The sequence below is a fragment of the Lobosporangium transversale genome (assembly GCF_002105155.1).
Source record: "Lobosporangium transversale strain NRRL 3116 chromosome Unknown BCR41scaffold_71, whole genome shotgun sequence".
NCBI lineage: Eukaryota > Fungi > Mortierellomycota > Mortierellomycetes > Mortierellales > Mortierellaceae > Lobosporangium > Lobosporangium transversale.
This window is the reverse complement of record NW_019029049.1, coordinates 143,976-155,567: the sequence shown is the minus strand read 5'-3', so window position 1 is coordinate 155,567 and position 11,592 is coordinate 143,976. Positions and strand designations below refer to the sequence as shown.

The 11,592-nt window shown below is 43.6% G+C and overlaps 3 protein-coding genes across 3 annotated transcripts; 1 reads left to right on the top strand and 2 right to left on the bottom strand.

Annotated features, from left to right (window-relative positions):
- Positions 1-356: 356 nt before the first annotated feature.
- Positions 357-1,389, bottom strand: BCR41DRAFT_375587 (hypothetical protein; the record flags this gene model as incomplete). The annotated part of the gene is made up of 2 exons (XM_022026971.1): positions 357-507; positions 1,226-1,389. 2 exons carry the CDS (start codon positions 1,387-1,389, stop codon positions 357-359), a joined length of 315 nt encoding a protein of 104 aa, XP_021875747.1.
- A 3,059-nt stretch (positions 1,390-4,448) lies between these two features.
- On the bottom strand, positions 4,449-6,578 carry BCR41DRAFT_415727 (hypothetical protein; the record flags this gene model as incomplete). The annotated part of the gene is made up of 2 exons (XM_022029516.1): positions 4,970-6,578; positions 4,449-4,821 (listed from the first exon to the last, which is right to left on the bottom strand). The coding sequence occupies exons 1-2, from the start codon at positions 6,412-6,414 to the stop codon at positions 4,449-4,451; spliced, it is 1,818 nt and encodes a 605-aa protein (XP_021875746.1). The 5' UTR covers positions 6,415-6,578.
- A 2,847-nt stretch (positions 6,579-9,425) lies between these two features.
- Positions 9,426-11,592, top strand: BCR41DRAFT_415725 (hypothetical protein; the record flags this gene model as incomplete). Its single annotated transcript, XM_022029515.1, has 2 exons — positions 9,426-11,071; positions 11,220-11,592. Exons 1-2 carry the CDS (start codon positions 9,627-9,629, stop codon positions 11,590-11,592), a joined length of 1,818 nt encoding a protein of 605 aa, XP_021875745.1. The 5' UTR covers positions 9,426-9,626.

The window sequence follows — 11,592 nt, the reverse complement described above, 5'->3', positions numbered from 1 at the left end:
TTTCCTCCGCAAAGTATTCATCAACAATTCCTTTCATCAAATATGGACAAAGAGATGCATGCATATAATGTGCAAAGTCATTGGTCAAGGTGAAGTTTGATCTAACGAGGTTTTCGTTTGATTTGTTTCCTGGGTACTCTAACCCTTCCTTTTGATCTTTAAAATGACCTCTGGATACTTAAGAATATGGAGGGAAAACATCAACCTATGCTCCTATACTACATGCGCCGTAGTAGCTTTTTTTTTTTTTTTTTTTTTTTTTTTCCATGAAGCCTCTTATTGATTTCCAGTGTGGAGCCTCATCGTAGCATCCCGTACATCAGTTTCTCCTCACATGATTGTTCTTCTCCACTTTTTTAGGCACTACTCTTGTTATACCTCCATTTTTTATTTTTTTGGATAGCGTAGTCGAACGCTAGTGAAGACTGAGGCCTATTGTTCGACAAGAGGGGCAATGAATGTCCCACCTGCAGCTGCCCTTGTTTCTTTGGCGGTAGATATGGAGCACTTAAGAAGTTATGCAGTTGTCAAAAAAAAAAAAAATTCTTTATTTACTGGTAGTTCCTGTAATAGCAATAAAAGAGGTAAGGCATTCATTGTCTCCTTCTTGCCGAACAATAGGCTTTAGCTTTCACTAGCCACTCGACTGTGCCACCATTCATCGTTCTCAGGGTTTTTGTAGCTCTGGCCTTGTTAAAATGCTACAGATATGCTTCTGTGATTCTCTGCATATTAAGCAGTATGTGGGATGTCATTTTCGATTTCATTCCAATCTTGTTGTCTAAGTAGCTTATTTGTGTAAATACTCTACATGTAGATCATGAGGAAGTGAGCTATAGTTGTCATTTGGAGCTGACTCAATCTCCTTAATCATTGTCAGTCTTATCGTTATAAATCTTCTCTTCTGGTTTTCAATTACCTCCTCCGTGCCTTTGTAGGTACCTTTGTAGGCTTGTTTCCCTTTCTCTAATAAAGAACATTCTCAGGTAAGCTTTATGTTCAACTATCTCAAATAGAGTATTGTGATAAATAGCTATCTTTAGACTGTATTATACTTTCGACTGCATTTGTAAACATAATCCCAAAGGTCTACATACGGTCGTCAATTGTAAGGCCTCTCCACTATGCTTTATGGAGGCTTATCTGTTGAGAAATCTAGGTTTACTTGGCTAAATACTGGCTCATATACTGACTCAAGCCATAGTACACAATACTCGCTCTTTACTTTTGCCCACTCTTGAATCTTTTCTCATTCTTTATCATCGTGAGATATCCATCATTATCTGCTGTGAAAGCAAGCCCTGATATGACGGGAGCTATGGATGGTGCTCGAATGGGTTGACAACAGGCGGTCAGAGCGAGCTCTTCTACTTCCGTTTTGCCGAGCATTACATCCTGCGTGAATATAAAGTTTAGTTGCCTAAATACCGAAAAATTCATAATTGGATAAGCAGCGTTGTAAGCCTTTGCAAGACTCAAAGGATGAAGTGATGGCGCGAGGAGGAAGATGATGCATAGCGATGAAACGAAATGCAATGATTACTTATAACGCAGTACAATAGAACGGCTGCTGTACCTTTACATTCCGAGCAGGCTTTGCATTCCACCAGACTCACTAAAACTCACATTTCATCTGTTGGTATCGGAGGCTTATTTTTTTACTCCTTCCACATGGCCACTAATATGTATGCAATAGTTTTAGATTAGGAACCTGCTGACGAGGAAATACACTAATTGGAAATAATGATGATCAACCTATACTTTAATTGTTCGAACATAGGGATGTAAATATACCTCAAATGAAGAGTGAAAAAGGATTGAATGTGGTGAGCGGAATGGTTGGAGAATATCAGAAAGGAAAGGAGCAGTAAAAAGAAGTACTATTTAAGCACAAAGGGCCTTCGATATCTCCCCGAAGCCTGCAAACAGAGGTCATTAACCAAGCTCAGGGGAAGTGGCAGAGGGTAGCCTCAAAGAAAATACCAAGCAATACTGATAAGATCATGCGTAGTAAGATTTCTATTGATGTTTACTATCAGTGATCAATACAGTCCCCGTGTCGTGCCCATACCTTCGCCTCTGGCTTCATGGAGTATTACTGCCCTAAACAAAGAGGTTATTCATCAGAGAACTCAGTTGCGAACTACACAACAAAGTAGATACATTATAAACATAAGGAAGAATATCGGCAGTGAATAAGAGAGATGCCTGTCTGAAAAGCTTTGTAGATCATATTCCGCTTGTATAGCTCCATATTAGTCGGCAGTGTACTGGTGAATCAAGCACGTATTCATCCAGATGAGAGATCGCTGGTCTGTTGAACTCATAGGACGAATCTGCAACATGTACAGTCACCCGAAATAAATTATTGAGATTAAGAATATTTATTTACATTTTTTGAATAATCTGGGCAAACAGCTCATATGCAGCATACACAAAGACTTTATCAATCAACATGAAAGTCCGTAATTTTATCGAAAAGGCTATTGTGGTTATTTACTGAAGTTCTTGGGGTATATTAATTGACTAAGAGAAGTACTACGCGGGTTCAATAACCAGTGTACCTTCCTTTGGCCCCCTTCACCTCTATCAACCTTTCTGGCATGGAGTTAACAAGGATAGCCAGCTCCGCTTGTGGCAACTTGTCCCACTCCTCAACCAGAGCCGCTCCGAGGCTAGCGAGATCTCTTGGCCCTTTGGTGCGTCTATCAAGTGCAACCGCGAGAAGTGACCACACGTGCTCAATGGGGTTTAAATCTGGAGAGCATGCAGGCCAGTCTGGAATCCTTGAGATGTTGTTATTTTCGCGCCATTCCCTTGCAACTTTGCATGTATGTACTGGTGCATTATCTTCCATGAGAATACCATCCTCCACCTCAGCCATAAACCTGGCTAGCTCACATTTATACACATCTTCCACGAAAGATGGTCCATCCCTACGCTCTCGTTGAAATATAACCAACCGGGACCTTCTGGTCGCTGTAATCGCTCCCCAGGCCATTAGGGATGTCCTACCACTCTTGAAAGTAGGCGCAACGCAACCGTAGTCGTACTTTTCCTGTGCTGTGCGCCAAACTCTTATTTTACGAAAGTGCGCACCAACTTCAAAGGATGACTCGTCAGACCAAACTACCCGACTCCAATCTTCTATAGACCATTTTTTATATTTTTTGACAAACTTCAGCCGCCTCTCTATGTGCTCTGCGCTTAAGAATGGTTTAGGGACAGCAACCCGGCTGAAAATGCCTAAGAAATGCAGCTCCTTTTCAACTGTCCTCTTACTCACTTTTTTGGGCAATAAGTTGGTGATCTCCTGAAGAGTAACCCTCCTTTCTCTCTTACTATTGCGCACAATGCTTCTGATGTCGCGAGCACTCAGTAGTTTTGGACGTCCTGGGGTTTGGGCGCGAGCACTGGTTCCTCTTTCATGATATACCTTGATAATGTGATAAACTGTTGATAGATTCACGCCGCGTTTCAATGCGATATCCACGCCTTTCAGGCCTGCGAGATGCATTTCGATGATGATGCTTTTAGCCTCGATATCCAGGTTTTTTTGGCATGATGGTTATTTCAAATTGTTAATATATGGATAATGGGAAAGGGAGATATTGAAGACAATTGCTTTTTATCGCGTAGACCATTTTGAATTTTATTATCTCAATAATTTATTTCGCGTGACTGTACGTGTAAAACTCTCTCAGGTTGACGTATTTTAGACTTTTCCTAGATTGACCATCGCCCCCACTCACATCCGCCTCCTGCTGGCCGTCATTGCTACCTTCGTCTCCGGGAACTTGGTGGAGTGAGTGCCGTTAGACCAAGGGCCTGAGCTTGGCTGTTCTTGGAATAGAGCAAATACACTCTTGCTGAGAAGAGCAACCTGGGTCAAGTAAGCACTACATTCAAGTTTGGTTGCATTTTTAAGCCTTTCTTTCCTCTTTTTCCTCTCTTCCGCCCAAGTAGGGTAGAGTCAATAGGGCTATAAGCCCGGTTATATTCCTCCTCCTTTTCAGTTTCCTCCTCCACCCGTCCTCCTCGCGCTTGGTAGGCGGTGAATGTCTGACAGATGAGCATGTAAAATATATATATATATATATATACTTTTCTCCCAGTGAAAAGTGAAAGTAAAGGTAAAGTCTATGGTAGTAAAGAATCTGATAGAAAAAGACTTAAAGTAGTAAAGTAGTATGCTAAGAGTTCAGGTCCACAATATATACACATTGTAGACATGACCTTTAATAGTATGTGCGGTGTACCGTACTCAAAGGGCACATCAATAGCGTCAGAACTTGCATAATACGTAATGAGTAGCGGAAGTGGAGGTCAAATTTTTCTGAGTAAACATATTTTTTGGTGCCGAGATTTGCAATGGAGAGAGAGCTGCCCTTTATTTTCTCCTTTCATTAATGAGGTATTTCTTCTTTTTTTTTTTTCCATTCTGCATATCATTTTAGTATATAAGGAGAAGAAGAAGAAGAAGGATCAAGGCTCACTCCTTGGCCTAGTTCGACAGACCCACAGCTGTGTGGAGGATACACTGGAAGCACATGCTGGCAGTGGCTATAATTTATACCGCTGTATGGGTTCAGTGTTGATCTAGATGAAGATGCTGAAAGATCAGCAAGTCCACTGCCACTGCCTAAAAACATCATTTCATGGCATGGATAAATATCCCGGTGATTTGTTACGATATTTTGGCTAGCAACTGTAGGCGGGAGCTTGATGCGTTCCATAATTCCATCACGAGTCCCGCCTATTTGGTTACGTCCGCTTCCACGCGGAGAAGCGGTGTAATAGGTGGTGGAGACAAGAGGTGACCTTTATTAAATTATTATTACAAGCCTTTTATAGGCCTAAGACTATATACTGTGGCAAGCGGAGACTCTATCTATGTTTCTCTCTCCGATGCCTAAGTAGGTCATGGTTCCTCTTGTAGCTCTTGTCTGCACAGTCCCAACAGACAAACGGCCTTTCTGTCGAATGGCTTACGACATGAGAGCGTAGGAGCCCTTTGGACTGAAACTCCTTGCCGCAATGTGGACACTTTGCGGCCCCCTTGCTAGCTATGGGGGAAAGGAGTGTCGGAGGCTGTGTGGCCCGTGGACTGGACTCCGCCATTGCCTGTGGTGCCGCTCTGAGCGCTACTGTTGGTAGCGCTACCACCGTGGCCTCGGAGGAGATGCTTAGGCCTCGAGAGGCCCCGAGACGCCGTCGCTGGGCCGGTCTCAAACTTTCAGACGTGGGCATGTCATCAGCTGCCCGCTTGGTGTTATGCTTAGCAGCTGCTGCTAGGCCAGTGTACGCAACCGTCTGAAATGGACGCGAAGTGATCCGGGGATTTGCTGTAGATGTGAGTGTCCCCGTGTTTGCCAAAGGCAATGGCCCGAAGTTGCCTGGAAGAGGCGTCATAGCTGTGGTGGAAGCAGGCCATGGAAAGAACTGACCTCGCTTCTCATAAGATCCGCCATTCTGATATTGCTGTAGCGGCAGCTGTTGTGTTTGTTGCTGGAGCATGCTTTGTTGCTGCTGTGGAGATAAATGGTGGTATTGTTGGTAAAAAGGCTCAATACCACTGGTCGATTGCTGGTTAGGATGAGTGTCATAGTGGGAATGCTCATATTGTATCAAGTGTGGAGCTGATAGAGGAGCAACAAGGGGAGGGGAAGGAAGAGTGAGCGCTGTCGGAGGTAGTGGTGGTGGCAGTGATGATGGTGAAGGCGACGGTGATGACGATAACTGTGTTAGTGGTGGTAGCGGGAAAGGTTGAAGATGAGAGGAAGGGTGCATAACTGGTAGAAGTTGTTGAGGGTGAAACTGATTATGAAGGAAAGCGGTCTGAAGCCACAGTTGATTTTCTTGAACCTGACGTTCTAAATTTTCCTGGGCCCAATCCTGGGGGATTGTCATCAGCATGGTGCTCTCTGGCTCGAAATTATGGCTGCTGTGGTTATCGCCAGGGGTCAATAGATGATAAGGGTCGATGGCAGAGAGGGATATGGGCCCGAAATCAGCGCAGACTAGAGGCTCGGAGCCTGGTCTGCTTGGTTTGAGTGTATAATCTATTGGTTCAATAGAGAGTTGTGGTGATGGTGCTATTGGCGGCGTAGAAGAGGCGGCATCTGTTGTAGAGGGTGGTGTCAACGATGACGACGAGGGTAATGATGATGGGTTCAGGAGAGGGGAGCTGGTTAGCAATGCCGAGCTGCATGTCGTGGACTTGGCTGTGGTACTGGAGCTGCAGTGGTGCTCACGGCCTTCAAGATTCTTATTCTGGTCGGCTGGCTGCATCGGCAACGAGGCGAGGACACGGAGCAATTCGGGGCAAATGGATATGAGAGCGAGGACGTCCGGGAAGAGAGTGGACGTTCTGCAGGGTCTGTTAGCTTTGATTGGGCTGAAATTGACAAACATGCACTTTTCATCCAGACAAAACACGCACGCACGTTCACAAACAAACAAAACATTTGTTCAAACTCACATTTAAATAACTACTTTATAAATGTATGAATTGTTCAGCTCTTTGTCTGTATTGAGAAGCTGCTGTCGCTACGCTCGAGGAAAGCAGCGTTACTCGAAGCAGAAGAACGGGGTGGACAGAAGGATGGAGGGAAGTGAATAAAATTAACAAACTAAAAGAGAAAGTGAATAGTGAATGAGCAATGCAGTGGATGAGTGCTTTGGTGTCGTTTTTTTTTATCTTACATATATATCTCCCAGTCTTTCCGAGAGATGAAGAGAAGCATGAAGAGGGCAAAAGAGACAAAGATAATGAAAAGAGAAAAGGAAAAAAAAAAAAAAAAAAAAAAAGAGACAATTGATTTAAATATGTTGCGCAGTGAGGGAAGGATGCAAAAATGCATTGCATTTGGAAATAAGTGTAATAGCTCACTCCTGGATCATTTCACGCGTCATGCCCTTTTTAAAAATCTATCTCCTGAAAAACTGTTGTTTCTTCAAGACTGTCGATCACACCTCTGCCGAAAAACTAGTATAAAATAAGAAAAAAATGCAAGCAGACAGAGATACAAAAGATTTTGGCAAATATGCAAACTCAAAATTCATCATTATTACTGCTCATAGTCATCCAACGAACTTTTCAGAACAGGGTCTGTAAATTAAAAAAGAATAAAAAAGAATTAAAAAAGAATTAAAAAGAATTAAAAAAAAATTAAAAAAGAATTAAAAAGAATTAAAAAAGAATTAAAAAGAATTAAAAAAATTAAAAAAGCGTCTACCGGTCATGCCGCTATTTTGGCAACCTTATTTTTCTTTACCGGACACAAGCAAGGTAAGGAGGAAAACACGCTCTCCTTGATACTTCCCATTGATAATCTCAGTCTGGATCATTCTTGTGCCTAACGCACGCACAATCATGCGGATGCTATTACATAGTCCACGCCTTGGGCTCAAGTTGCAAAGAAGGATGACAGATTGATCGACTTTCAACTTCAGTTTGAACGGAGGCAAGCCTGGTGGATTGAACTTGTTCAGGTATTCCACAGAGTAATGGAGCCGTGACTGCTGCTTCAGGGGCTTGAAGGCACCACGTTATTCAGCGCCCCTTGTTCAAATCCCCATTGCCTCTGCGTGTCATCAACCCGATCTTCCTTCTGTAGGGTATCTCCAATTCCTTGAGGTATCTCTGGAAAGCTGGCCAGGCAGGGTCCAAGCTCCTTCAACACTTCATTTAGGTCGTAAAGTACCAAGCTATTAGCTTGTTCCTCTGCGATACGCTCCGCAGTAGCAGTTGCCTCTCCCTGGAGCCCTCTGCATGTATGAAAGAAATCTTCTGACAGATTACTTGCAAAGTGAGCTTACAAAACCAGTGGATCAGAGGGGCTGCAGTTGATCACCATAATAGCAAACAGGTGCCGCAGCATCCTCAGTGACTGACATGTGGATGCTTTTTCTAAGCAGCGACTCGATTATTCATCATCTCGAGCAAGCCGTGAGCAAGAGCAGCTGAGTGGAATGTATCAAAGGTCTGATTGACTTCAGTCACTATGCGGAGCTTAGCAAACTCTTTACTCCTTTGGTATGCATAAGTAGCAGCCGAAGACAGTACCGTCCGCGCTCTTTGGCTGAACAAAATATCCGTCTCCTACCACGCTTGTCCCGGGTGTCGTGGTAAGGTATATCAGGGTACAAATAGTATTCTGGTACCTTTATATTGCTTGCGGTCTCAGCATTGGCCGCATTTGCGACTTCTGCCTTCGAAACTCCTTTCTCAATGTCACTATTGGGCTTGAATCATGCCATGGGTTGCGAGTCTTGGGCACAGGAGATGACCTCCTCGAGGTTAGCATCAGGGCCGAAGACCACTTGCTATTGATCCTCCACATTATTGCGAATGGCTTTGATTGCCGCGTCTTGGCCACCAAAGAGCTCTAAAAAGCGGCGTAGAATACCTTCCAGATGAGGGATTTTGACTTGACCAGTACTCGTTTACTTTTTAAATCGACTTTTTTTGCATGGTGATTTAAAGTTTCAAAATAAGGACCATGTCACATAGGCAAAATAAATTAAATTAAGGGATTAATCTATTTGACAACCATGCCTGTGGTTTATATTTTTCTCGGTTAACTTATTTTTGTTGTACTTTGTAAAAAAGTATTCGTTTTTGCTTTATTCGATTAGCGGTAGACCTCTGGTGGAGGTGTTGAATTAATACACACACGTTGACGTAATAAATCAACTATAACAAAAAAGAAAAAAAAAAATTAATCTATTTGAGAAAAATAAGGTTGCCAAAATAGCGGCATGACCGGTAGACGCTTTTTTAATTTTTTTAATTCTTTTTAATTCTTTTTTAATTCTTTTTAATTCTTTTTTAATTTTTTTTTAATTCTTTTTAATTCTTTTTTAATTCTTTTTTAATTTTTTTTTAATTCTTTTTAATTCTTTTTTAATTCTTTTTTAATTTACAGACCCTGTTCTGAAAAGTTCGTTGGATGACTATGAGCAGTAATAATGATGAATTTTGAGTTTGCATATTTGCCAAAATCTTTTGTATCTCTGTCTGCTTGCATTTTTTTCTTATTTTATACTAGTTTTTCGGCAGAGGTGTGATCGACAGTCTTGAAGAAACAACAGTTTTTCAGGAGATAGATTTTTAAAAAGGGCATGACGCGTGAAATGATCCAGGAGTGAGCTATTACACTTATTTCCAAATGCAATGCATTTTTGCATCCTTCCCTCACTGCGCAACATATTTAAATCAATTGTCTCTTTTTTTTTTTTTTTTTTTTTTCCTTTTCTCTTTTCATTATCTTTGTCTCTTTTGCCCTCTTCATGCTTCTCTTCATCTCTCGGAAAGACTGGGAGATATATATGTAAGATAAAAAAAAACGACACCAAAGCACTCATCCACTGCATTGCTCATTCACTATTCACTTTCTCTTTTAGTTTGTTAATTTTATTCACTTCCCTCCATCCTTCTGTCCACCCCGTTCTTCTGCTTCGAGTAACGCTGCTTTCCTCGAGCGTAGCGACAGCAGCTTCTCAATACAGACAAAGAGCTGAACAATTCATACATTTATAAAGTAGTTATTTAAATGTGAGTTTGAACAAATGTTTTGTTTGTTTGTGAACGTGCGTGCGTGTTTTGTCTGGATGAAAAGTGCATGTTTGTCAATTTCAGCCCAATCAAAGCTAACAGACCCTGCAGAACGTCCACTCTCTTCCCGGACGTCCTCGCTCTCATATCCATTTGCCCCGAATTGCTCCGTGTCCTCGCCTCGTTGCCGATGCAGCCAGCCGACCAGAATAAGAATCTTGAAGGCCGTGAGCACCACTGCAGCTCCAGTACCACAGCCAAGTCCACGACATGCAGCTCGGCATTGCTAACCAGCTCCCCTCTCCTGAACCCATCATCATTACCCTCGTCGTCATCGTTGACACCACCCTCTACAACAGATGCCGCCTCTTCTACGCCGCCAATAGCACCATCACCACAACTCTCTATTGAACCAATAGATTATACACTCAAACCAAGCAGACCAGGCTCCGAGCCTCTAGTCTGCGCTGATTTCGGGCCCATATCCCTCTCTGCCATCGACCCTTATCATCTATTGACCCCTGGCGATAACCACAGCAGCCATAATTTCGAGCCAGAGAGCACCATGCTGATGACAATCCCCCAGGATTGGGCCCAGGAAAATTTAGAACGTCAGGTTCAAGAAAATCAACTGTGGCTTCAGACCGCTTTCCTTCATAATCAGTTTCACCCTCAACAACTTCTACCAGTTATGCACCCTTCCTCTCATCTTCAACCTTTCCCGCTACCACCACTAACACAGTTATCGTCATCACCGTCGCCTTCACCATCATCACTGCCACCACCACTACCTCCGACAGCGCTCACTCTTCCTTCCCCTCCCCTTGTTGCTCCTCTATCAGCTCCACACTTGATACAATATGAGCATTCCCACTATGACACTCATCCTAACCAGCAATCGACCAGTGGTATTGAGCCTTTTTACCAACAATACCACCATTTATCTCCACAGCAGCAACAAAGCATGCTCCAGCAACAAACACAACAGCTGCCGCTACAGCAATATCAGAATGGCGGATCTTATGAGAAGCGAGGTCAGTTCTTTCCATGGCCTGCTTCCACCACAGCTATGACGCCTCTTCCAGGCAACTTCGGGCCATTGCCTTTGGCAAACACGGGGACACTCACATCTACAGCAAATCCCCGGATCACTTCGCGTCCATTTCAGACGGTTGCGTACACTGGCCTAGCAGCAGCTGCTAAGCATAACACCAAGCGGGCAGCTGATGACATGCCCACGTCTGAAAGTTTGAGACCGGCCCAGCGACGGCGTCTCGGGGCCTCTCGAGGCCTAAGCATCTCCTCCGAGGCCACGGTGGTAGCGCTACCAACAGTAGCGCTCAGAGCGGCACCACAGGCAATGGCGGAGTCCAGTCCACGGGCCACACAGCCTCCGACACTCCTTTCCCCCATAGCTAGCAAGGGGGCCGCAAAGTGTCCACATTGCGGCAAGGAGTTTCAGTCCAAAGGGCTCCTACGCTCTCATGTCGTAAGCCATTCGACAGAAAGGCCGTTTGTCTGTTGGGACTGTGCAGACAAGAGCTACAAGAGGAACCATGACCTACTTAGGCATCGGAGAGAGAAACATAGATAGAGTCTCCGCTTGCCACAGTATATAGTCTTAGGCCTATAAAAGGCTTGTAATAATAATTTAATAAAGGTCACCTCTTGTCTCCACCACCTATTACACCGCTTCTCCGCGTGGAAGCGGACGTAACCAAATAGGCGGGACTCGTGATGGAATTATGGAACGCATCAAGCTCCCGCCTACAGTTGCTAGCCAAAATATCGTAACAAATCACCGGGATATTTATCCATGCCATGAAATGATGTTTTTAGGCAGTGGCAGTGGACTTGCTGATCTTTCAGCATCTTCATCTAGATCAACACTGAACCCATACAGCGGTATAAATTATAGCCACTGCCAGCATGTGCTTCCAGTGTATCCTCCACACAGCTGTGGGTCTGTCGAACTAGGCCAAGGAGTGAGCCTTGATCCTTCTTCTTCTTCTTCTCCTTATATACTAAAATGA